The following is a 26,561-nucleotide window of genomic DNA, read 5'->3' as shown; positions in this document are numbered from 1 at the left end:
GCGGCCGCGCGGAGCGGCGGCCCGGAAGCGCTACCATCTCCTGCCGCTTCCGGGGCAGCTTCCGGCCTGTCACCGCCGGCCGCAGGGGCGGCCATTTCCCGCAGGGTGCAGCCGCGGGCCCTCCCGGCGGCGGCGGCGGCCACAGCGGCTGAGCGGCGGGGCTGACGGGCGGCACGGCTGCTGCGTCCGGGCTGAGAGGCGGGAGAGGCGCCTGTGGCCGCCGCCGCCGCCGTCGTCGTCGTCGTCCCCGCCGGGACGATGTTTTCCTTCTCGACCGTGCAGCCGCAGGTGCGGGGGCTGGCGGGGCGCACCGGCGGCGGCCTCGGCCGTTTGCCAGGCGCAGTTCGGGTCTCCTCCTGTCGAGGAGTCCTGGTAGAGGCGGCGGGGCTGGGCTGAGGAACTCGGGAGGCCCGGGGGTCGCGAGCCTGGGGTGGGGGAGCCCAGATCCCCCCCGGCTGCCGCGGGCGCGGCGGGGCCGGGGGGGTGGGTGCCGCGGTGGCCCCTGATCCTCAGCGAGGCAAGACGTACGTAAGGGGAAGATGGAGAAAGGTGCAGCAAAGGCTTCTGGAGTCTGAAATGAAGTGATCTGGGGATCACAGACTCGTGGGATGGTTTGGGTTGGAAAGGACCTTAAAGATCATCAAGTTCCAGCTCCCCTTGCCCTGGGCAGGGACACTCTCACTAGACCAGGTTGCTCAAAGCCCCATCCAACCTTCCAGGGAGAGGGCATCCACAACTTCCCGGGGCAACCTTTGCCGGTGTCTCGCCATCCTCCCGGTGAAAAATTTCTTCCTAATATCTAGTCTAAATCTAGCCTTTTCCAATTTGAAACCATTTTGCTTTGTCCTAGCACTACCTGGCCTTGTAAAAAGTTCCTCTCCATCTTCCTTGTAGGCCCCCTTCAGTTACTGGAAGGCCACTATCAGGTCTCTCCAGAGCCTTTTCCAGGCTGAACAGCCCCAGCTCTGGGCTTGTCCTCACAGGAGAGGTGCTGCAGACCTCTGGTCATCTTTATGACCCTCCTCTGGACTAACTTTTTGGTATACGTTTTTATAGCAGAGGCACAGAGGAGAGTGTTGTTATTACAGCTAACATTAAAATGTACTGTTAATTGTGATGAGTGGTAAAAAAATAAGAAGAAGTTAATTGGAAAATAGAAGTTAATGGAGGAAAAGTCCCTCAAGTATTTGTTATATAGAACATCTTTGAGTAGGTAGTGAGCCAGATGGAATTAGTAGCTTTTATGGACTTTGATCTGAGCCAGTGGCTTTATTATTGTTCTTTGTTATAGGTATTAGTATGTGATCTTATTCACAGTGGGATTTGATGGTGCTTTCTGGGTGTGGAGAATTCATTAATTGCTTTTGTTAGTGTGATTATATTTTCAGGAATGCGTCATTCCACCTTTTCATAGTGGAAAATGCCGGAGGAAACCTTGGTTAGTTGTTGGGATGCTGGCTTTGATCTCTGGAGGCTCTTAGTGTTTGATTCTAACTTTGGACAATTAAAAAACTCCCAGAGTTTATTATTTGTAACTTTGGACAGTTATTTCTGAGGGAGTTTTCATGTCTCACAGCATTGTCTCTTGTGGTCTGTCTAGTCACAGAGATGGAAGTTGGTTTAGGTTAGTTTGATCTTAGGTATACTTCTAAAGTGGGATCTCAAGGAAGAAAACATGAAACTTTGGGGAATAACTTGTATAATGTAGGAAAGGTATTTTAAGTTATAGAAGTATTACTTGATAGATGAAAGTATGTTTGGAAAATAATATGGGTCAGTAGTACTTAAGAAGGATGATGGCTGAATTAGTAAGATACTGATACATTGTCATGGTTCAGTGCTATTCAAACGCAGCCACTGAGCTTTCTGTTCAAGTTGGTTCAAGGTTGATGAGATCTGTTGCTTTGGATAACTGTCCATGGATAATACAGAATGTACTATGTTACAATATTTCCTATTAAAGTCTGAAATTAAGGCTTACTACTAAATAGATGGAATACCTAATTTACCATTCTTTTTCTGTTTTTGTTGTTTCAAGAACATTATTTCTCTTCTCTGGCTGTGTTGTGAAGTCTTATCAGAAGGGTGATCTTAGTCTTGTCCTATGCAGGCTCAGGATTATTTGAAGTGAACACTTCTTCCAAAGGAGAGAAAGTTCCCCAATGAGAGTTACTATAAAGAGGTTTTAAACATTTCAAGAGATGGTGTCAACTTGCAGAGTTTTTAGTGCAGAAACTGTTTCCTGTTGTTTTTTCTCATTTTCTACCCATATTGATTGTGTTTTCTTTTTTGTCTTTTACTGCTATATGGGGAAAATCCACCTATTTGGAATGTAAGTTAATTTACAGTGATGGGAGCTTGGTGATCACAGTGGAAAAAATTCAGTTTCACAAAATTTTGTATTTTATTTGCATGAAAGGATTGTTTAGCTAGTAATATAGAAGACAGCAGCAGTCCTTATTGTTCTTTTATCTGGTTGCAGCAGCAGCACATCTAACAGCAAACAAGTGATATGTTAAAAATAAAAACAAAAAAGAGAACATTTCAGAAGGAAGTATAAAGTTTACCAGTGATTTTGTTTCCCTGCTGTTTCAGCTGAGAAAAATCTGTAAAAAGTTGTCTTATTTTTTTTTTAATTTAACGTTGTCTTTAAGTGCAAAATGCAGGCAATATTTGCATCTACCAAGTGTCGATGATTTGTACCTGCTTCTGTATTTGCAAATCCCGTGATTATTTTCTTTAAACCATGCTTATGTCTGATAAACAGGAAAAGTAGGCTCTTTTTTTTTCTTTCTTCCCTCTTCCAAGCTTTGTGAGCTTCTTCTAATCTGTCATGCATACTTGAACTTTCTTTTTCCTTAAATAGGTACCAGCCAGCACTGTGGTGTTGAAGTAAGTTCACGTTGTTTGTTATGAGTAGTCATTTAAAAGGCAGTGAAGAAGATACGTAATTATAAGTCAGGGTTGGGAATGAAGATACGTCTAATTAATTTAAACTTAGATAGTTATCTGTTATTTTCCCCCCCCCAGGCTACTGTTCCTCTGAGTCACCTTATCAATGCCTTTCATTCACCAAAAAGCTCCACTACTGCCAGCAGAGCATCTGTACAGCCTGTGCAGAGGGACACCTCCCCAGAGCATGATCCTCAGAAGAGTGAGGTACTAAAAAGCTGTGGAAAAAGTGGTGATTTGCTTTTAACTGAGTTAAATTTGAATAATGTCAGTTTAAGTGAATTTAATATTTGACATATTTTATAATATAATGCAGCGTGACTAAATTAAACAGTGTTAACACGTAGAATGTAACTTGAGTTAGTCAGTGCTTTGGCACTAAGGATTCTACAAATAAACAATATTTCATTAACAAGAAAAGAGGCTAGTCTTGTCTCATTAGTAACCTGCAGGTGAGGAAAGGATGTGTTTTCAATTCTGCTTAATGTTTCTTGCACTAAAGTAAAAATAACTTACTTGTTAATGAACCCTTTACTGGCTTCTTCACTTTGGGAGTTCTGGCAAAGTTTGTTTCATTATTGCTTGTGAAAAAAAGGACTGGAACTTAAATACATTGTGTTGTTTTGGGAGGGTAAATAGCATATTTGCATCTTCCCTTATTTTTCTATTAAAATACCTTTCATTTTATTCCCCCCCTCCCCCCCCCCCCTTCACATTGAAAATCAATATACAGAAAGTGCCAAGTACTGTCGGGTCTTGCCAATTCTCTTTCAACTAATTTATTACAGTAAGTTTTATAACTAAGAAAATGTTTGGGAAAAGTCCCTTTTTTTGAAGGCTAAGATAGGTGGCTTCTGGTCTACTTAAGACACCTATTTTAAAATATAAACTTTTAATTAGGAAGTATTCTGGATGCATCTAGGGATCTGTTCTAAAAATGCTTCTTTTGACTTTTTATTCAAGTATTTTTCATGTATTTATTGAAAATCTAGTTTCACTTTGAAAGTAGATCAACATAAAGCTTACATAAAAACAGTTTAGGAAGAACAAAAAAATATAATCCATAATATTCTAACAATCAAAAGCTGTGTATCTGTGCAAATACATTTAGAATGGAATATTTCCTTCTCGGTTAAGGAAGTGTTACTGTGGAAGCAACATTGAAAGGCCAACATATTGTAAAGGGTCTAAGCCAACACACATTTTAAAACATACTCTTGCATAAAAAGATTTTTTTCCTGTTTGTAAAATACAAGATTAACATTGCTCTGATCAAGGTTATTTCTTTAGTAACTCAAGTTTATGTGCCTTATCTCCTTGGTTTTTTTCATAGTTTCTTTGCTTTGTAGGAAAACCCGGATCCTAGGACCTAGCCTTTTACCTATAGACATTTTTGCCTTCTATTGTGTGTCTACCCAGCTCGTGGCTTTTGAGATTTTAACTTTGGGTGTAATTTCTAGATATCCAGTCTTTGTGCTGCTGCTAAACCTGCACTATCTGCAAAAAGGCTAGTAAAAAAAAAAACGTTTAAAAAATAAATAAATGTACAGTGACAATTGAAATATCAATGTGTGCTAATAGAAAAGTTATTCCGCATTGCCAGTAGTAAATACTCTTTCCTTAATCTTGTCCTTTGATTCATTTATCTTCTTTCAGAAAATTTGTATTTGTCTGAACTGTGAAATATAGATGCTGTATCAAGCCAAAAGTTAACTCAGTTATTCTTCATTTCCTCACCCCCTAAGGTACTCTTAAGTAAATTTCAAACATTTATTTTTGTTTTGCAGTCTGTACTTAATTTAAGAGATCTGGGATTGTCTGATTTGAAAGCTAACCAGTTCAGAGAGTTGGTGAACAGGTTACTTCCTGGCTACTGTGCTGAAAGCAAAGTCTCTTCGCAGTGGCATACATCGCACATCTCTGCAGAGTCCTTCTTTGAAAATAAGCATGGTATGTTTCAGAGTAAAGTGCTTATGAGAATTGGGATTATGAAGGTGAACACACTCTTTAGTTTAATATTTTGTGCTGTAGATAACTCATAGTTTAAAAAAATCTATAATAAAAAGAGTATTGATGTGGTTTTTATTGTATACAGGTTGTCTCTAGGGTGGCGCCTTTGAATCTTGGGAGTTTAAAAAAGTTAAACCTAGATCTTGAAATTGTTTCTTCAAATTCAGATTCGAAGTTGGCTGCTGTTAAACTTGTCTGAACTCGGCTATTGGACAAGTGCATTGTCTCTTAATGATGAGGCCAAGCTATGAATTTTTTCACCGAATAAAATAAATTAGATTTTACTAATTTGCTGGTGTAACAGTCATTAACATTTCCACCGTACATTAGGTTATTCCTTTTTTGCTTAAAGCAGCAATACATGAGGACATTAATTAGAAAATAATTAAGGATGACAAACTTAAGAGTCCACAGTGTTACTGCATTGCTGAAATAAAGAAAAAGTGCTTCCTTACAGTTATAGATGTTTTGTTTAGATTAGTCTAGAATACAGGAAGCAAGGCCATTGTAGATGCTCAAGAATGTGTTAGAAAAAGAATCTTAAAGCTGACTTTAGATATGCTTGCTAGATGGTATTGCAGTTGGGAGAAAGAGTGTAAGAATAATACCTCAGGGCTACTGTTAAAGTATTAGATTGCATTGTGATGTGATTTAAAAAAATTAGCCCAGAGACAGTTTCCTGAATGTGAAGGAAAAAAGTTGCAAATCCATCAGAGCTTAGATAGATTAATATGCAAGCTCACCAACCTAGTTGTTTCATTCACAGTTGAAAAAACAAGGTTATAGGTTCCACCATGAGGTTATGTTTTCAAGAAGGATGCTGTGAATTACTGTTACTGTTGGTCTATGTATGTTGTGCATAAATTGAGAGCGTATTTTTTTAAACTAATGTGTTCATAATTACATTGTATTTGATTAGCCAATGTGCAGTATTGTAGAAGATTGTGTAATATGTAGCATTGTTGAATTAATAGCTAATCTTTCTTTTTTTCTCCTTTCCGTAGTTTTCAGTATTTCAGTTGTTAGCTTGGAGGCTGTTATTACAATAATAGAACTTAATTAGTAGGAACTTTCAGGGTTCTTTTTTACTGTCCTAGATGTATCTAACTGATGTAATAACTCTCAGAATACTTGATACAAACCAAAAACCCCACTCTCTTTGTGATTGTTAGCTTCTCAGTTGCTATGAAAGACAGCATGTGTAGGCTTGGCCTCAATTTTTCCTTCTCCCTCCCCAGGTTTCTAATGTTTCTTAAATAATTCTTACTTCCTAAATGAGGATGAGTTCTTTGAGAATTTAGTAACTAAACAACAGATAAATGACAGCCCTCTTGCCTTGCAGTCTATACTGTGCTTGAAATAGTATCTGCTAATAACTTTTTCTCTGTGATGCTCATTTGTTTTGTTTATTCTTGTTTCTGTATTGCATAAGGACTGTACAATTAAGTAGACTTTGTATAGTTTAAGATGTTTTCATATGTTATATGTAGTCTGTTTGCCTATAAGCAGTCTGTTCTTTAAAGCTTTTGAACCTAAACGACTGGTCCTTCAGCTTCACGATAGTCTCTGGATTCCTGTCCAGTCTAGTTAGCTTTATTCAGCTCTGTACAGATATGCAGAGTTTTCCCTCCTAGATAAAGCTTCAAATTCAAGCTTCTGGGTACCAATATTTTTGCAAGATCCACTCAGAAAAAAATCTGGTATATTGGAAAGTGCTTGACATAGGTTAATGAAGGTAAATTAACTATCTGTATACTGGTAATGGTTAGTTTGTTTAATTACAAATGCATGAAGGACTGTAGTAAAGTAAAATTAATAGTAAAGAAAGAAAAAACCTATGTCAGAAGTAATGGTTAGTTACCATTTAATATAGGGTGCAATGACATTTTGCTGTATCTTTTCACAGGTTTCGTGGATGTTTTCAGTGCTTTACGCTCACCTTATTTGTACAGACAGCATCCTAATCCCCTCCAAAATTTCTGTTCAGATGTTCGGTGTTGGCCAGGTATAAAACAATAAACTACACAGTTTATTTTTAATTTCTATAGTATCTTTTTTACTTTTGTCATAGAGGTGTCACTTGAGAAATACCAGTTAACTTCCAGGAGGAACTTAACTTTGATATTAACGCTTTAAAGCCTGAAGTTATTTTTGCGTTTGAGTAGCGTGTTTCCAGAATTGTTAGCAAACATGGTGTAACTATAGAATCTTGCTCAAACTTCTTGGTATTTGTGGATCGTGTTCTTTAAATATGATAGATGAGCTAACTACTTTCGAACCAATAAATATGTTAAATCTGGTATTCATCCAGAGGGACTTTCTAAGGTTCTTTGTGACTCATTTAAACTACCCCTGGATGTATGATGGGTAACAAGAGGGCTGGATTAGCAAGAACATTATCAGGAACTCAGGCAGTTCAGGTATTGTGCTCAGTTCTTCTGTTGCTGCATCTTGATACTGTCTGGATTTGTGTCCCATGGGTAAGAGAGAGATGTTGGCAAAATGGAGATAGCCCCAGTGATGGGCCACAGGGAACGGTGCAGATTTTTGAGTATTTAATGTACGGAGGAAGCTGAAGGATCTGAGGTTTTGAAGTTAGCAGAAGAGAAGGCAAGGAATCATTAATTGCTATTGGAGCTGTATTAATTACCACTGTACATCTCAAAGAAGAGGCAACAAATACAAGTAAAAGCAGAGGAAATTCCTGTTGGAAAATTTTCACAATAATAGCTGAGTTCTGAAATGGTTTGTTTGGAGAAGTTGTGCTTTCTTAATCCTTGGAAATTTTCAAAACTGAGCTGGTCAAGGTCCAGAGCTGCCTGATCTGATGTTGAAGTTACACCATTTGGAGCAGGGGTTTGACTAGATCACCTTCAGAAACCCCTTTTATCTGGTGATAACAGAAGGCCTAGTTAAAACTACATAATAGACTGATATTACTGATTATTTTAAACATAGCAGCGAAGATAAACATTCTTGGGTTTTATGATTTATGTGATAAAATCTCCATTGCAAGGTTTCTGATATGATAGAAGATGACATACAGTGCTATAAGATCACTGTGTTTAAATGGTCTCATTTCTTTTGTCAGTTTCTAAGTTAACAGCTCACCTAAGCCATTCCAGATCTCTTCAGGGCACCTTAGCTTGTCTAAAAGCTCAGATAAAGCTTATCTTAAATCTGGAACCTTAATTCTGATCTTTCTGGATTATGTTCTAAATGTTTGATATTTGTTGGGCTACCTGGATTTAATTTGGATGTGTCTCCCTTCTGTTCCCTTAGACTGTGATAGGGGTGGGCAGTTACCTGTAATATACCACGTTAACACCTGATTATTTTATCCAAAATGTTTATGGGAAAAATACATTATGAAAAAGTAAGCAGTTTACTTTTTAATTTGGATTACCAACATGGCTCATGATCACCTAATTATCCATTTACAGTACAAAATTTTTTTTTTTTAATTATCTAGTTTATAACTATTAGACCCAGGAGCGTCTGTCATACGCTACTCTGTTTTTTATTATTTTGGTCAGATATCTCAAAACAGCTTGCTGTGTGCAGTTCACTTTCTGCTGTGGATATTTTGGGAAGTTTGTATTCAGTTCAGTGATAAATTTTTAATGTCTTTTTCATGTAATAGTTTCTGAAATCTCTTTAGTTTGGCTTTTTTTTTTTTTGTAGTGGTAGTAGTAGATTGGCTTTAACTTTTATTTATTATTGCTATTTTAAGTTTATGTACAATCACGGACCTTCAAGACTTTGAGATCGAGAGCAAGACGTCTGCAGTCAACATCTGAACAATTCACAGAAACAAAAAATTCACTTTCTTCACTTTTGAAGGTAAATACAAGTAAAATTATGAAGCATTATTCAGATAATCTCTTACTCTTGAGTGAATCTTCACAGTTTACCAAGGGTGTTTTGTTACACTGGGGTGAAAAACAATTATTTTTGAAATTTACGCTAATGACAAGGTACTAATTTCCTTACTAATACACAGATTTGCTTTATATATCATCAGTATAAAGATTATTTGAACTTTCTATGATATTAAGATCAGAATTTTAAACTCTAGAAATATAATTAGTCGTATTCTGTTTTGGTGGCTTTGTTAAAAATAGCTTGGAGTAAAAATGAAATATTTGTTTAAACATAAATACAGGTAGTTTATCATACAAGAATTTATTCTTTTAAGCAGTTCAGCATGTGATTTTTGCTTTAAGAACAGGCTTACTAGTGGCTGGTATATTGTTAAGATACAAACATTTTAAACTTGGTGGTTTTATGTGTTTCAAGCTTACTTACATACTTTTAATACAGCAGGTAACTATCCAGGCTCGGGGTAGCCAAGCAGTTAACAAAACCAAATTAGCTTGGGTCCTCTACTTCTAAATGTACAGAAGTCAGCTAATTAAAGCAATTGGTCTTACTGTGTGTGTAAATTAGCTTTGAACTCTCCCCTTTTTATAGGCATATGTAGTTTATTTCATCTGTGGAATAGCTATACTATTCATGAAGATAAACCAGAGCTAGGTCGATGCAGTGATGCTCCTAAATTTGGTAGAGTGCATGAGATACATTTAATGAAGTTTTATCAAAGCTGTACTTAAGATATTTCACATTTGGAAATTATTTAAGTTGATTCATGAAGCAGAAAGCTTAAGCTAATAACTCCCACTAGAACCAGTGTACAAAACTAGCTGAGTACAAATCTGCCTTAAGCTGCATTTTCTGTTTGGAATTGGGGTCCAGGAGGGTTGTGAAGTGACCTGTTCAGCAAAAATCAGGGTGCTCCTGCTTGAAGCTGTTGTGATTCCACACTTGCGCCACTACCCTGTGTCATCTCACTAACCCTAGAGTATCTGCATTACATTTTTTTTGTCTTCCCTCACCCATGCTAGCCAGGTTGTAAGTTAACTATATATCAGAGTTTTAGTGTACTAATGCTGCTGTGGAAAATATTTTAGGGCTTTGTCCTGAGAAAGCGAAGAATTGATGTTGAAAACTTAGATACGCTAATGAAAACAAAGAACATCCCAGAGGCACACCAGGATGCTTTTAAAACTGGTTTTGCAGAAGGCTTTTTGAAAGCACAAGTATTCCTGCAAAAAACACTTGGTAAGTGCTTTAGTTCATGCATCTTGTCTTTGCATTCAGGAAGTAGTTTATTTCAGCCCATTTAAAACCTTTTTTTCTTTTTCTTTTACAGATTCCTTGCGAAGATCACGTTTGCTTTCTTTCTTTCTCTTCGTTCTTTGTTTTTATCTTGCTATTTATTCATCATTTTTACCTGGGAAAGGCTCCTTTTCTGATGCTGGTTAGTTAATTTTTTTCCCTACTTTTTCACTTGCATTGTTTTCTTCCAGCAAGTTTAGCACAAGTGAAATGTTTTGACATTATGATTGTTCTAGGATAACATGTGAATGTACTGATGAAAGAAGAGTTATTTACTGCTTTTAGTTACAGTCTTTCAGACAATGGTGTGACAGACAGTAGACAAAAGTTGTCCATTAGTGTAATTATATTAATTCTTTTGATGAAACAATTACATGGAACCAGAGAAGAAGTCAGACCCTTCACCAGTTATGTTTTTGTCTTTGAATTTAGGTGATGTGTTACCTAGGTCAGCAGTAGGGAAAATGGTTTAATTTTTATTTGTAATCACAGCCTTGTTTGTAGGAACATGTACTTGCATGGCCAAATTGTCATCTTGAGAAATTTGTTAGAAGCAGCACAACAACCAAAGGCTGAGCTAATGTAAATGGAGAATTTCAGCTTCATGCTAAGTAGAGCATCTGCAGAAACACTGAGGGAGAAATTCTGGCTTTGTGTACCTGCTACGCGTGCAGGGCTTTCTGCACTGCAAATGACTTATCTGGACTTACAGCACTGAATTAGCTCCAAATATTTTAAAGTTTTTTTTATTTTTAAAAACATTTTTGATGGACATTTGTAAATGGCCTTATAAAAGGACTTGTGTAAATTAGTGACTTCATGGTATGCGTTCAAGTGCAAATGTGTAAGTTGTTAATCATCTGCTGTTTGCTGTTAGTACGCTTTCGAACATCGAGTATCTTTGATGCAGCAGTTGATCCAATCCAGCTGAAAAATGTCACCTTTGAACATGTAAAAGGGGTAAGTTCAGAAGGAAAATGTGAGTTCTTGCTTAACTAATTGTTGTGTGCCTGAAGAATGTCTTCCTCTGTTCAAGAAATTCCTATTTGTGAACTGAATCCATATGTGTATCGAGCTCTGCAAGATGAAGGAGGGTTTTAACCACCCTTTCTCTACTTTTTATCTTTGTGGCATTTAATACATTATAAAAGGTGCACTCTCAAAATTGTTGAATCACATTTTTAAAGCCTAGAATAGCAAAGGACAGACCATAAGTATCTGTGGTAATTTATTTTTTTGCAGAAGTTGACCAATACAAGAAGGTGTTAATGTCATGTGATCATTTCTGTCTTAGTACCATCTCTTTCGGATATCTGATACTAGGGCAGGAGATGCAGAGATTCCCAGAAAGAAGTGGGCCTGTCACTGCTGATGAGAGAGCTTTATTTTTTCTGTTAAACTGTTCTTTGGCTGTCAGTAGCAAAGTGAAGACAGGTAGATAGAATTAATATCTTTTTAAGTAATTAGACTAGTAATTTGATGTAGAATTTTGGATTCTGTATTTATCTTGTTGGACAGATGTGGTCTTGAACTGTTTGGTTATTCCTTCAGTGTTATTAACTTCAGTGTTTACTGATGATTGCTGTGAACAGTTCCAGGAAATAGATTGACTTAAACTCATGGATGCTTGGTAGCCACACAGATTCTGTAGTATACTTTTATCTCCTCGTTCTGTTGTATATTTTTGCTCAGTACAGTACACAACTAGAGACTTAGACTTGTCTTACAAAACAGAAGCAATGTTTTTTAAATGCTTAGTTATATTTTGTGGCATGTTTTTGATGTGCAGGTTGAAGAAGCTAAACAGGAATTGCAAGAAGTTGTGGAATTCCTGAAAAACCCTCATAAATTTACTGTACTAGGAGGTAAACTTCCAAAAGGTAAGATACATTGCTTGGCAGAATAAAAATCTCCTTAGGGGAAAAAAAAAAAAGAATATCAATAAAATGGGCCTAAGTACTACTGTTGCATTTAGTTTGTATTTGGGAAAAATAGTGAAGTAATGTTAGACAGTCCTCAGAGTTGTGAAAGCTTTTGTATTAAGGGATATGTTTAGATAGGGTACTTGGGGGTGAGGGAGTGGAGGTCAGGGTCGTTAGGTTGCGTACTTCCTGTCTTATGTTTAGCTCTCCATATGTAAAAATTGGTCATTCATGCCTACTCCCACAGGGAATTTGAGGTATCTGGGATATTCAGATAGAAGCAGCAAAGATGTCTGGCTACATCTTGCATTTGGTAGAAATTCAGTAATAATAGGAATAATAAGCTACAACAGTGCACAGCAGTGGACTGTAGATTCCAGTCAAAAAGCCTTTCAAAGATCAAAACTGTGTTTGTTACTGTAAGGAGCCTTCTCAACAGAGTTAAGAATTGGTATTTCTTTGAAGCCCCAAGTAAACCTTTTAGAGATGATGTGCTGAACAGTAAAGATTCTTCTACTTTTATCACTGAACATAATACAATATTAGCAATTATTAACTAGTAATGTTAAGCATAATTGTCATTAATGTCTTTTTGAGAACTTCATGAAGCCCATAGATTTTTAGGTCTGTGTCTTTTTTCCCCCTTCTCTATCTGTTTCTATAAGGATATCTTTTTTTAAAGTTAATAACTTCCTGTCACCAAAATGTTTAATTCTGTTGTACCTTTTCTCATCTGAGTCTAGAAAACTTAACCAACATAATGCAAAAATGTCTTAAAAAAATCCCCTGTAATATGCAAATTGATATGCTGGGGTTAGACAAAACTTACTGTGCCTTCTTTGGTTATTAAATGAATATATAGTAGTCCTTTGTCTTGAAAGGCAAGGTTTTTATGTAACTGAGCTCTTAAACGGCCTTTATTTCTTCTGTATAGCTTACAGCACCTTAGTGCTTTCTGTCTACCATAGGCAGTTCAGGAACAAATGTTTTCATTTAAAAGGATGATTAAGCTTGATCATAGTAGAAGGCCAAATGAATCTGAAATATGTAAACCTGGTAAGTCTGTTTCCTGTTAGTGCTCTACACTGTTTAAAGTCAATTACTTGGAATGATTTTATAAAAAAAACAAAACACTTTCAGAAACAGCTAGGAAAATGTTAGTTTGAAGAAGACACTACTAGGGATTCAGCTGCTAAACTCAGCAGTAACTATGTAGAATACTTCAGGCTTCTGTTTTTGTTGTGTAGTCTTACAGAGTTTGTTTCAACATGGATCGGAGTGTATCCAGGCCTGTTTTAGGAAGACTCAAGTAATGAGCAGTAGCTGGAATGGAATGTTAAGGGCTTTTTGAAGCCAAGCGAAAATCATTTCTTCTAATGCATGGAAGAAAGAGTACCTGTAGAGTAAGGCTGTGTGGGTTTGGTGGTTTTGTTGCTGTTTGGAGTTTTTTTTTGTCTTTTTTAGGTATTCTGTTGGTTGGACCACCAGGTACTGGTAAAACTCTTCTTGCACGGGCAGTAGCTGGTGAAGCTGATGTGCCATTTTATTATGCATCTGGATCTGAGTTTGATGAGATGTTTGTTGGGGTGGGAGCTAGTCGCATCCGAAGCCTGTTCAGTAAGTTAAATATTTATGATTTTGAAATCTTCTAAGATGCCGTATTAAGTATTCAGTGTTGTTTGCAATGTTTGGTTAGGTACAGTTCTGGTTACTGGAAAGCACTAAAGTATAAGGCTTATTAGCCTTACAAATGAATAATTATAAGTAGCCTTATAAATAAAGCTTTGAGCAGGGAAATCTCAGAATTCTGTGGGTATCTGTTAACTGTAGAATCCTGCTAGTTGTCAAAGGAAATAGTGGAAAAAATTATGACTGATGTTACAACCCTCCCAGAGAGAAAAGAAGTAATTTAATTAGAAAGGTAATGCTGTATAAATTAAGGGAATATTTTAAACTGTAATTTACTTACTGTCATATGAAAATTATTGTAAATTTGAGTTAAAGTGCAAAAGTAAAATAACAGAGTTTAACTTTCTCAGTGACTTCCCTCATTTTTATATTGTCTATTTTCTGTCACTAAAGGAGCTTCACTACAGGATCCTGTCACTACAGGATTGTGGTGTAGCACTAAGCTGAGATTTCCTTTTCACACCCATCCACAGGCCCAAAATAAAGGGCATTATAATGAAACTTTTAAAATTAATGTTTAGATTGATAACTTTCACAGGAGAGGCTTTCTATTTTAGGGTATGCAAATAAATATTTTCAGAGGAGGGGGGAATCTGACCTCTCTCTTAAATGGAAGATTGATAGTGTCAGGCAAATACAATGTAGTTGTTTCACATGGAAGGGATACAGAGTGCTAATGTGTACTGTACCTTAAAATGTGCATTTGACTACAGAAGTTTATATGACCAGCTTGTGCATTAATATTAATTTACAGATATATCTGGCTGTGTGAGATGAGTTGCATCTTGGTATGCATGTGCCAGTCAACCGTCTTGAATTTATTATTGCAGTTTTGTGGTTTTAATACCTGTAAACTTGAGGGTGAGGTCATCACTGGTAAATAACAAGCAGGTTCTATTAAAATAAGTTAGTGGTTAAACCTATCACATCTCATAGTATTTAATAGGTCAGTGTTCTCTACCCAAGCCTATGAAATAAACTGCTGTAGGGAGTTGACAGAAAATAAAATTAATTTCTTAATCTGTTTACTAGGAATTTCTTGTAGCATGGTAAGAATAAGCTGTTGTGGAGATTAAGAACCTTGCTTCTCTTTATTTTGCTTCATTTCAAAAATATATTTCATTGGTTAGCCTAAAATCAATACAATTCTGGTGATGTCTAATAGAACACTTTATAACCCAAGAGTTATAGAAATAGTAGAAACCTAAATTACATGATACACTGTTCTCTTGTGTGATTCAAGTGCTATTTTTCTTCTGTCAGGAGAAGCAAAGGCAAATGCACCATGCGTTATATTTATTGATGAGTTGGACTCTGTTGGTGGGAAGAGAATTGAATCTCCAATGCATCCCTATTCAAGACAGACCATTAATCAACTTCTTGCTGAAATGGATGGGTAAATATATGGATTCCGAGGGCATAGAATGTGCTTGACTGACTGGTATTTTGAATATTCGGGTTAATTCTTCTTCCTTCACAGTTTTAATGTTTTTTTGTAATTTTTTTCTAATGCTTATAAGGATATAAATTTAAGATGCTTTTATGACCACTTTCTAGTACCGCCAACAGTGGTATTAATGGCATTGCTGTAAAGAATATTGAAGCTTTGAACTGTAGTCCAATAGCTGCAATTATTTTAAATAATTTCTCAGTATTTTAGGCTGGCTGTATACCTCAAGGAAGAAGTTCAACTCTGAGATCATGCTTTTAGCCAGTTGCTGAGTTAAATATGACCATTCTTGGATCACATTGTGGTTTGACAGCATGTTTTTGACTGGCCACTTGAGGTCATCCAAAATAAGAAATATAAGTAGTTATTGACAGAAAAAAAGGTGCAAATTCTGTCTCAAAAAATCCCCTAACATTCTCACCCCTTTTTTTCCGTGCAGGTTTAAACCTAATGAAGGTGTTGTTATTATTGGTGCAACAAATTTCCCTGAAGCATTAGATAAGTGAGTATAATGTATTGATGATTTCTACATAATATGTATTGAAAACCAAGAAAAACAGAACAAACCACAAAAAAAACCAAAAATAAAAATGCTTGTTACCGTCTTCAAGTATTACAGTTTTATAGTTGAGGTTGTTCCCTCTTGAAAAGGGTGTGTATTGACTAGTTTTTGACATTTAAAAACTTGTTGAGTTAAATATGGAGAAATAAGTAACATGCTTCTATGCATCTAAAATTTCTGGAAGCTTTTCCTCTTTCAGCTGCGTTCCTGATTAGCAATGCAAAATTTTCAAATACAAAAAAGCCTTTAAAATGGGTTGATCATAACCATCTTTCATCTGTTTTTTTTATAGATAAGAAATACATATTCTTTGCATCTGATTATGTCTGACACCAGGCATAGTCTATGTAGATGTTTTTAGAAATGTCAAATTGTTTTTTGTTCCTTATGTATGTTAGTAACAGTTTATGGCAGTGTTTTTAAGTCAGTGTATTAAATTGTCTTCTCCCTTAGTGCTTTGATACGTCCTGGTCGCTTTGATATGCAAGTTACTGTTCCCAAGCCTGATGTGAGAGGTCGTACCGAAATCCTCAAGTGGTACCTTAATAAAATAAAGTATGATCCATGTAAGTAAATACTTAATATCTTGGTATGTAACAGTCTATATACTGGATCATCCCAGTCATGTATTAGTCCTTTATTCCATCAGCAATTGTGGCATTATCATGTGTCCCAGTAAAGAACACAAATTGTCTAGTACGTAGTGTTATGACTGTCTTCTGAGGCAGTGTTTCTTTCTAGTCCCAAGGAGTCTAGAGTGTCTTAAGAATTAGGCTTCATTTCTTCTAAAGCTGAATTTTTTTTAACACATTATTTTTAATAGCACATGATTCTTGCTTTTAATTAGATAATTTCTTGGTATTTCTTCATGGTACAAGCTTTTTCAGGAGCATTATGGGCCCTAATGACAAGTTTGTTTTTCCCCACAGCTGTTGATCCAGAAATAATTGCACGAGGCACCGTAGGATTTTCTGGAGCAGAGCTTGAGAATCTTGTAAATCAAGCTGCCTTAAAGGCAGCTGTTGATGGAAAAGAAATGGTAACCATGAAAGAACTGGAATTCTCCAAGGACAAAATTTTAATGGGTAGGATTTTATACAAAAGACGTACATATTCTCACAAGTAACTGGTGATAGAGCAAGAGGGAATAGCTTCAAGATGTGCCAGGAGAGGTTTAGACTAGACATTAGGAAGAACTTTTTCACTTAAAGGGTCGTCAGGCTCTAGAACAGGCGGCCCAGGGAGGTGGTGGAGTTACCATCTCTGGATGTGTTTAAAAGTCATCTACATGTGGTGCTTGGGAATGTGGCTTTAGGTGCTGGGCTTGGTAGAGTGGGATTAATGGTTGGACCGGGAATCTTAAAGGTCTTTTCTAACCTCAGTGATTCTATGATAATGTTACTGTACACAGGGTTTTCTTGTGTGATTTAAGACTTTTACAGAGAAGGGGAAGTTTTTATGCTAGTTTTTTGTTTTGTTTTTTTTAAAACAAAAAATCTTCAGTTAGTTTATTCTGAATAGAACCTTTTGAGACCGAAGAGTAGCATGTGAAATCTAATATAGAATGCATTCTTTAAGACGTGATACTTTTTTTAATAAAAAATGCTGTTTGTTGTACTTGAGCCTAGAGAAAGTCACAGACTTGATTTCTTACGTTTCCCCTACTTTTTCCTAAAGGAAAGGAGAGAATAAATTATCAGAAACCTGTAACTTCTGTTAACTAACCTGTCATGGGTTAACACAAAACTTGAACATCTGAGACATATACACTAAAAATCTGGCCTGTTCATACTTGGGGAATTTTCTCAGATACTCATTCTGCATTTTAAATCTATTTCTTTAAAAGGAACTTGTCTGTATACTATTTTGATGTACATTTTAGACATGAAAATCCTACTCGTAAACATTTTGGACTTAATGAGTGTTGGTTAATTTTGCTTGCATGCTGTTCCTCAGCTATTTTCTGCTCTCTGTTTGACTATATGTAATGTGTGGATTGTGATGGTCAGCTGTATAAAAAAGTATATTTAATGTTCCTGTGTTTTAAGGACCTGAACGTAGGAGTGTAGAAATTGATGAGAAAAACAAAACCATCACTGCTTACCATGAATCTGGACATGCTATCATTGCATATTATACTAAGGATGCGATGCCAATCAACAAGGCTACAATCATGACACGAGGAACAACACTTGGACACGTGAGTATTTCTAGAATTTTATGTTGGTTTAGTGATGTTGAGGAATTTGCCAACAATGCTCTTTGTTGTAATTATGTTAAGGCATATTGTAATGTGTTGGAATACTCAGTTATGAGCAATGTCTTGGAACACTCACTGGTCATTTTTTCTGTGTGATAGAAAGATTTCTTCCTTCATTTGGAAATAAAATAGCATATGCTAGTATAACAGTGCACCTACACAAGGTAAGAAATGTAGGTTTGATTCCTCTGTAGTTAAAATAGCACCCAACAGTGAAATTTTAACAAGTGTCTAAAGGACTGCTCAAGTCTACTTTTAACACTAACATTCTTTATCAAGTTGTTCTTTGTCCTGTGTGACTTTTCTAAACCTAATCAGTTACCTACCTTGTTTCTAGCGTAGATATCTCTTCAAGTTTTTCTGTTCTGCCTTTAGCTGCCAAGCATTTGAGGAGAAAAGTATTTTTGTTAACATCTGTTTCTGTTGAACTTTATCCAAGTTAATATATTCAGTTAAAGAAAACCATTGGCCTGAATCCTTCAGGTGAGATGATTTGTGCTTAGAACAAGTGTCAGCAATAAGAAGCAATGGATAGACTAGCTTGTTCTTTTGTCTTCCAGTGGTAGGTTTAAGTTGCTTAATTTAATGTGATGCTCAAGACCTTTAGGAGGCTATTTCAGCTAGTAGCAGCTTCAGGCAAACTTGATGAATGCATAGACAAGGAGGAAGCCCAGAGCATTCAAGTTGTTGCATAAAAACTTTTATATCTGCTTTGGATATGAACAAGAATATTTTTCAGATTATTTTGGTATTTCTTTGGTTTCGTTACCTGACCACAGTTCCGTATCTTACAGGTATCTTTGCTCCCAGAAAATGACAGATGGAGTGAAACTAGATCCCAGTTGCTTGCACAAATGGATGTCTGCATGGGAGGAAGAGTAGCAGAAGAGCTCATATTTGGAAGTGATCACATCACAACAGGTCAGCTGGTTAAAAGAATTTTTTATCAAAGCTTGTGGACTGGCATGTTTAACTTGGTTCATTAACATAGTTTTACATCTGTTTGCTATGTAGGTGCTTCCAGTGATTTTGACAATGCTACTAAAATTGCAAAACTGATGGTGACTAGATTTGGAATGAGCGAGAAGGTAGTATCATCAATCCTTAAATATTTATATGGTACAAGGATCTGTAACTATTACTAGCCCTTAGATTAGACACCAGGAGGAAATTCTTCACTATGAGGGTGGTGAGACACTGGAACAGGTTGCCTAGGGAATTTGTGAAAGGCCCATCCCTGACAGTGTTCAAGGCCAGGTTGGATTTGGCCTTGAGCAGCCTGGTCTAGTGGGAGGTGTCCCTGCCCATGCAGGGGGGTTGGAACTAGATAAGCTTTAAGGTCCCTTCCAGTGCAAACCCTTCTATGATTCTATGACATTATTGTTCTGTAACTACTATTTGGCTGTCAGTGATGACAGAGACTAAGTAGTTCTGGCAAAAAAGAAAGGAAGCCTTATGGCTGCCCCTGCTATAAAGAATTCAACTAGAAAACTGGTATATTTGTTTAAAAATTAACTTGCAAGATCTTCACCTCAGCATTACCTTAAAAGTTATTAATGTCTGCAGAAAATATATATGATAGAACCAAGCATTTTTTAATTGATCATAATCTTGGATTTTGGGGGTGGGGATGACAGCAATGAGTTTGCTAGATGTCTAAAGAAACCTCTTCAGTCATCTTTATTATCCATTGTGTGCTAGTAGCCTGGGGATTTTGGTTTTGGGTTGGGTTTTTTTTTTGGGGGGGAGGGAGTTGTTTGTTTGGTTTGGTGTTGTTTTTTAAAATAAGAAAACACTTAATCAGGACCTGTACTGTGACCTCTTGAAATAGAACTCTGCAATGACTACATAGTTGATGAATACACTTCTCGATTTGCTTCTGTTGCCAAGAACTTCAGCAAGTGTTTGATTAATGATTTTATTTGCTTGCACAGAGAACCAATAGGTGATGAAGCTCTTAGTGTTTTATGTGTATTACTGCAACAGTGGTAAGACAATGTTTTTTGTTGTTTAGCTTGGTGTTATGACCTATACTGACACTGGGAAAGTTAGCCCTGAAACTCAGTCTGCAATTGAACAGGAAGTAAGAACACTTCTGCGGGTAAGATTCCCTTCCCGTCTGCTCTGAGGGGTTTATTTTGAGATGAGTCAAGCATCAGCTTACTTGATTATTCAGTTGGGTAATGCATAGTGGTGAGGATACACAGGTGGATGGAAGTATTCCCAAGTGTAGCTGCAACTTTGAATCTCTGCATACCAAAACTACTTGGGTGATTGTCACACACAAGTAGTGAGAGACAAGTTGAGGGTGTTAGGTTCTTAAATACATGCTCTAACACTTCCTCATATAAATATAAGGGTTTGTATGTTGCCTATTCAATTCATAGGAAAAAAAAGCACAACTATGAGTTGTTTTAGAATAGAAGTAAATGTTTTGTGTTACTCACACATTTCATAACTTTCAGTTAAAAGATTTTGTATAGAATCACAGGAATGGCCATACCAGATCAGAGGGTTGCCTTTTTCCTGTTCTTCCCAGTGATCAGTATTGGATGCTTAGGGAAATTTGTAACATTTAATAATCACACAACTTCCAGATCACTGCTCTGGTAATCTGAATTAGCTGGTAAAATCAATTGTATGTCATTTAATCAGCACATTTTTAAATCTACCCAATATTTTCCAAGTCATGTAGAATTACTAAGGTTTGTGTCAGGATTTTGTCTTTGTTCCTACTTCTGCAAAAGGCAAAGGTGGCTTAAAGTTGTTTGCTCAGGTTGTTTGTTTTTTTTGCTCGTTTGTTTTTTTAGTAGTTATGCCACCTAGATTTTAAATCTTCATGAGGCAGGAACTGTGCTAACTATAAAATGTAAGGCATAACTTTAAATGTTTGTTTCAAACTACCTGGAAACAGTTTTTAAAGTGGAATCTTGCTGCTGGTTTTGTTCTTAAGTCCTAAAATCTCCTCTCACTTTTTTTTAATACTAGGACTCGTACGAGCGAGCAAAGAACATCCTGAAGACTCACGCTAAAGAACACAAGAATTTAGCAGAAGCTTTATTGAAATATGAGACTTTGGATGCCAAAGAAATCCAAATTGTTTTAGAGGGGAAAAAACTAGAAGTAAGATGATAAGTTCTGGGATACAGTAACTGAGAATCTGAAGAATGTACATCTAGCAATGCAGTAGTCTTACGCAGCATAGCCTTTTTTTCCCCTCCTGATGTGTGTATGGCATTAGTGACACTTTAATATTATTCTGTCTCTTGTGAGCTTCTGTTACTCATCTGTTTGTTGTGTCTCATCAGAATAAGACACAAAATAAAACAAGTTCCTCATTGTCTGCTCCCTATATTCTTCCCACAAGAATTTATCCTTCCGAATAAATCTCAGGGTTAAATTCAGCATTTTGATTCCGTCAGATGTGTTGAAGCTGAGAAGGAAACCATGCAGATGTGCTGGTGTTTTGGCACAGCTTCCTGGGCCGTGATGCTGCAGGAGTGATACCCCACAATGTGCACAATGGAATCTTCTATGAATAGTGACAGATTTGTCAAAAAGTAGTATGTAGTCTAATGCTCATACTCGGAGGCCAGAGATCACTTATAACGAAGACTTCTTATTTGGAAATGTAACCAACCATCTCTAAGAATGAAGCAGCTATACAGTGCATATCTACTAAAGGGAATTGTGGGAGCTACATGTTAGACAAAGACATTTGTGGTGGTGTTTTCAGTGTTCTTGGGGCTGGGAGAGAAATACTAATGCAAAAGCAATGGGCTAAATGTGTGTAAGCCTCTTTCAACTATGTTTTGGGCAGAACCATGGCAGGGATAAGAGAAATGCCTGTGACCTCTGATGTGCTGCTGACAAGATTCTTAGATTTATTTTTTTTTTATGGCAGTAGATGGAGAACATGGCTTTGATGTCAGTGCTTTTACACTGCTGGAGATTCTGCAGGTCTAGTTTCTACTGATACTGTGTATGGGCATTTGATAATCTGACAAGTCATTTCTTCAAAGAGGGCAATATTGCTCACTACAGAGAAGTTCAGAAAATGTTTGAAGCATATATTGTTTCAAATAACATTCCCAGATCTGTTCTACAGTAGAAGTAGGGAAATAAAACCTTTTCTTTCAGCCCTTACAGAAATCTTTGGAAATTGTAGGATAATAAGTTTTTGAAAACAAAAGCAGTTTCCAGTCAAGTGGAAGTGATTGCTGGCAATTATATGCCGGCATTCTTCTGATCTTATGGCACTGGTTTTTTAGGAATAACTCATCTTGATAATCTTTCTGCACAATTCTTTGTAGACTTACAAACTTCTGTTGCAGAGGAGGCCTTTATTAGCACATTAATGTTGAAGGTTGGACACCTTGTTGAGTGTTGCATACTTGGACATTAAATAGTTGGGGTGGTGCCAATAAATGTGACTGGAAATTGGTAGCTATACTTAAACTAGAAGTAACATAGTATTTTAGAATTTTCCAAGTGTAATGCTTGATTATAACCTACTTTTTTAGTAAGAGTACATGCATTTTTTTTCTTTCAAAACCAGGGTAACTTTCTATTTGCCTATTTTGTTAGCCTACTATAGTGACAACCCAGCACAGTGTGGGAGAACTTTCAGATGTTACAAAACAGTATACCAAATGTCTAGGCTGACTAGTTAGAGTTGTACATGTATTGTAGGAATATGCCAACAGAAACAGAAATACACCGCATATTTGGCTTCTGTTTTTTGAGTAATAAAGGTTAATTTTAATTATGCTTTTTGATTTTCTTTCTATTCATTGTAAATTGCTATAAAATGTAACACCAAGTTCCCTGCTATGTAAATTGAGATGTATAAAGCATTTAAACTTGTAAATAAATTTAAGAATTATGGCAAAATACTATTCTCTCTAATTAGATTTCTAGGAAATGTTCTCCTAGAAATTCAGACTTTTTAAAAATTGCTGCTTCAGTAATGAGACTTGAGTGGGAACTTTTCCTTCTAAATGATGTGAATCTGCATTTTAGAATTGGAAGCGAAAAAGGTGTTGGAAGTCACTAACTTTTTATTGAATTACGTGGTTTGAGGGGTAAGTCCTTGAGGTCTATCTTTATTTTACTCATTCTAAAGCTTCTTGCTATAAACCAAGAAGTGAGCAAAATTTCAAAAGAAATCCCAACCAAGGTGATACCTCACTGGATCATGAAAGAAGACTGCTAAGAGTTAAGCCACAAAGTGTAAAGGTGTCTGCTTTCTGGCAAGTTGAACAGCAGAGGTGTTATTGAAGAGTTTATTGTCACACCTAGATGGTTGTGTGGATGCAGTATCTGAAATTTCAAACAAACTTTTCTCTTTAGGCATTGGGTTTGGCCTCGTGTTCCTGGGTACATCTAGGAGCTGAAATTCCTCCTCACTTGGCTATTGGACAGAGGAGACGAATGCATTGGGTTTGCATGGCAAGGTTTTGGTAGCAGGGTGGCTACTGGGGTGGCTTCTGTCAAAAGCTGCTAGAAGCTTCCTCAGTGTCTGACACAGCCAATGCCAGCTGGCTCCAAGATGGACCCATGGTTGTCCAAAGCTGAGTCCATCAGTGACAGTGGTAGCACCTCTGGGGTAACATGGTTAAGAAGGGGGGAAAAAAAACTGCTGCAGAATAGCAACTGCAGCTGGAGTGAGGAGTGAGAATGTGTGAGAGAAACAACTCTGCAGACTCCAGTGAAGGAGGGGGAGGAGGTGCTCCAGGTGCAGGAGCAATGATTCCCCTGCATCCTGTGGTGATTAACATGGTGAGGCTGGCTGTCACCCTGCAGCCCATGGAGATCCACAGTGGAACAAATCCATCTGCAGCTGGTGGAGGAGCCCATGCTGGAGTAGGAGGATGCCCAAAGGAGGCTATGACCACAAGGGAAGCTTGTGCTGGAGTAGGGTTTTGTCAGGACCTATGGACAGAGGAAACCATGCTGGAGCAGGTTTGCTGGCAAGAGTTGTGAGCCTGTGGAGGACCCACACTGGAACAGCCTGCTCTTGAAGGATGGCACCTGTGGAAAGGACCCACACTGGAGCAGTTCTTGAAGAACTGCAGCCTGTGATAAGGACTCTGGAGAAATTTGTGAACCATCTCCCATGTGTGGGACCCCATGATGGAGCAGGGGAGGAGTGTGAGAAGTCCTCCCCCTGGGGAGGAAGGAGCAGTAGAGAAAATGTGTGAAGGGGGGGGAAGGAGGTAGAGAAGTAAGAGTCAAGCCCAGGAAGAAGGAAGAGGGGAAGAAGTTTTTAGATGTAGTTTTATTTATTAAAATAATTTTTTTAATATTTTTTTTTCCTTACATCTAGCTCTGTGGTTGGTGCCCTGTCCTGGAAATGTAATGCTGCTGGCTACAATACTGAGATTCAGCAATGTACCACCCGGGCTGTAGTAGCACTGGGTTTCGACTTCCACCTCAGGAGCAGTTTTCTTCTAAGAGTGATACTAGTTTTCAGTCTTTGACTACTCTGCTGGTTTGGTTTGGTGGGTTGTTGGTAGCAGGGGAGGGGCCCCACAGGTGGCTCCCGTAAGAAGCTGAGGAGCTCCGCTAGCTCCAAAATCAGCCAAGGAGCCATCAGAGAGTAACAATGATGTGTTTCTGCGATTAAGATACAAAAGAATTGATGTAACAGCTGAGCAGAGCACGCAGGAGAAAGAGCTGAGCTGGAGAGACAAAGTGCTGCCTGTGGTTGGTGAGGAAGAAGGGGAGGAAGGTGCCCAAGCAGAAGTTTCCTTGCAACCCGTGGCGAGATGGCAGCTGTCCCCCTGCACTCATGGATGAATGTGGTGGAACATTCCCTGAAGGCGCCAGGAGGGGTGAACTTGGCCAGTGGACTTGGGATGTTGTGGCCAGAGGATTTGCTGCCTGTGGACTCTGATTGTGCAGCTTTGGAAGACCCCGGTGCCAGGGGAGTTTGTTCCCGAAGCAGCCCGTGACTCTGTGGGAAGCCCAGGCTGGAGCAGCTCCGGACCTCGTGGGAAGGACTCATGAAGGAGAGGTTCGTGGAGGACTCTCTCCCATGGGAGGGACCCTGTGGGGAAGCAGGGAAGGACTGTAAGGAATCCTTCTTCCTGAGGAGGAAGGAGCAGCCAGAGCCACCAGCCTGTGAACTGACTCTAAACCCCATCCCCTGTCCCCCTGTGCCGCTGGGGGGAAGGAAGGAGATAAACCGGGAACAAAGTGATTTGGGCCCGGGAAGAAGGGAGGGGTGGGGTAACATATGCAAGCCCTGCTCTTTGTGTTGTCTGTGACCTGTGTGCATTGGCTTAGTGTGAAATTATTATTTTTTCTGTAAGTTGAGTCTGTTTTGCCCAGGACCTTAATTGGTGAAGAACCCTCCTTGTCCTTTTCCTCAACCCATGTGCTTCTAGTTGGCCTTTGTCCTCCTCATCCCAGAGTGTGTGTGAGGTGGGGGAGTGAGTGGCCACATGGCTTGTTCTTTGTTGTTGTGTTGGGCCCAAACCATGACAACTACTATTTCAAGAACTGTTTCTCCTACAAGCAAAACTTGCTCTTCAGCTCTGGAGCATGGCAAGACATGCAACTTTTAAAATAAACGTTTACCCATGATCACAGAGGTACTGTAATAGTAGTAGTAGAATATTGACCTGTCTCACTGATGAAACAACCCACCCAGATATGGTTTGAGTATCTTTCTAGGTAGAAGGTTCCACAGAAAAACTGGAATGAGAAGGAAACTTAATATTCTTTAGAGACATAAATTTGCAGGACTGTTCAGGATACCTTCTGCAAAAAATTACGTATGAGAATTCTCAGACTGTTGTAGGTAGAGGGACTGGTGGGAGGGGGACTGGTAGTTCTGTTTGTTTAGTTTTAATCTCTGCAAAGCAAAACCTGTTGCTCTAGGGATAAAAGCAGGTAGGGAAAGACACAACTGCTGAAGTGCACTTCTGGTTTTATACACATTAAGTACTCCTCCAAAAACTGGCTATGTGTTTGAATTAATTTTGCTTTTACAAAGTGATACATGTGTGTCTTACTGATGATTGTTACTCTTTAGAGCATCTTGAAAGTTATTTTCCGCCATCACTCTAGTATCTGGGCAGTTAACATAAAATAGTATTAATATATTCATATCTAAGTTTCAGGTGAACTCCATGTGGTCCTTGGCACGTTTTTGGTTTGGGGTTTTTTTTATTTATTTGAGAGGGTGTACACAGAATCACTTTTTTTTTTTTAAATAAATTTTTGGGTTTTATTTCCTTTTTTTTGGTTGCATTTCAGATTCGGCCAATATTGAGGAACTAGTCACACAATTTCTTCTTGTCTGTCAGTGATTTATCGTGACCTTTGTTATATAGCTTTCATAGTGACTCTAAATGGAAATTAATGCCTGTAGATGGCTCTGAGAATTACTAACAGTAGTAATAGTATTTTCTGTTTGTCCTGGAAGTTAAGTATTCATTTTTGAGTTACCTGACTTTCAGTTCCTTGTCCCCATAAACAGAGGAGACATTATAAAAGAAACTGGATTCTGCCATGTCTCCCCGGTCTCAT

At 37.9% G+C, this 26,561-nt stretch overlaps 1 protein-coding gene across 1 annotated transcript; it reads left to right on the top strand.

Annotated features, from left to right (window-relative positions):
- Window positions 1-150: 150 nt before the first annotated feature.
- YME1L1 (YME1 like 1 ATPase) lies at window positions 151-22,791 on the top strand. The gene is made up of 19 exons (XM_051612068.1): window positions 151-288; window positions 3,031-3,159; window positions 4,740-4,902; window positions 6,869-6,967; window positions 8,696-8,805; window positions 9,933-10,083; window positions 10,175-10,282; window positions 11,018-11,100; window positions 11,930-12,020; window positions 13,527-13,679; window positions 15,015-15,147; window positions 15,641-15,703; window positions 16,217-16,329; window positions 16,693-16,848; window positions 17,812-17,963; window positions 18,818-18,944; window positions 19,038-19,111; window positions 20,038-20,124; window positions 21,012-22,791. Exons 1-19 carry the CDS (start codon window positions 259-261, stop codon window positions 21,153-21,155), a joined length of 2,166 nt encoding a protein of 721 aa, XP_051468028.1. The 5' UTR covers window positions 151-258; the 3' UTR covers window positions 21,156-22,791.
- The last annotated feature ends 3,770 nt before the right edge of the window (window positions 22,792-26,561 follow it).

Source organism: Apus apus, chromosome 2 (assembly GCF_020740795.1).
Source record: "Apus apus isolate bApuApu2 chromosome 2, bApuApu2.pri.cur, whole genome shotgun sequence".
Lineage (NCBI taxonomy): Eukaryota > Metazoa > Chordata > Aves > Apodiformes > Apodidae > Apus > Apus apus.
This window is presented reverse-complemented; position numbering and strand designations above follow the sequence as displayed.

What these genes read in the sequence shown, in the direction of transcription:
- YME1L1 (XM_051612068.1), top strand. Translation starts at nt 259, where the DNA reads ATGTTTTCCTTCTCGACCGTGCAGCCGCAG. An exon ending in AGATGTTCGGTGTTGGCCAG is followed by an intron (nt 6,968 to 8,695) that starts GTATAAAACAAT and finishes TGCTATTTTAAG; the next exon opens with TTTATGTACAATCACGGACC. An exon ending in CCTTTGAACATGTAAAAGGG is followed by an intron (nt 11,101 to 11,929) that starts GTAAGTTCAGAA and finishes TTTGATGTGCAG; the next exon opens with GTTGAAGAAGCTAAACAGGA.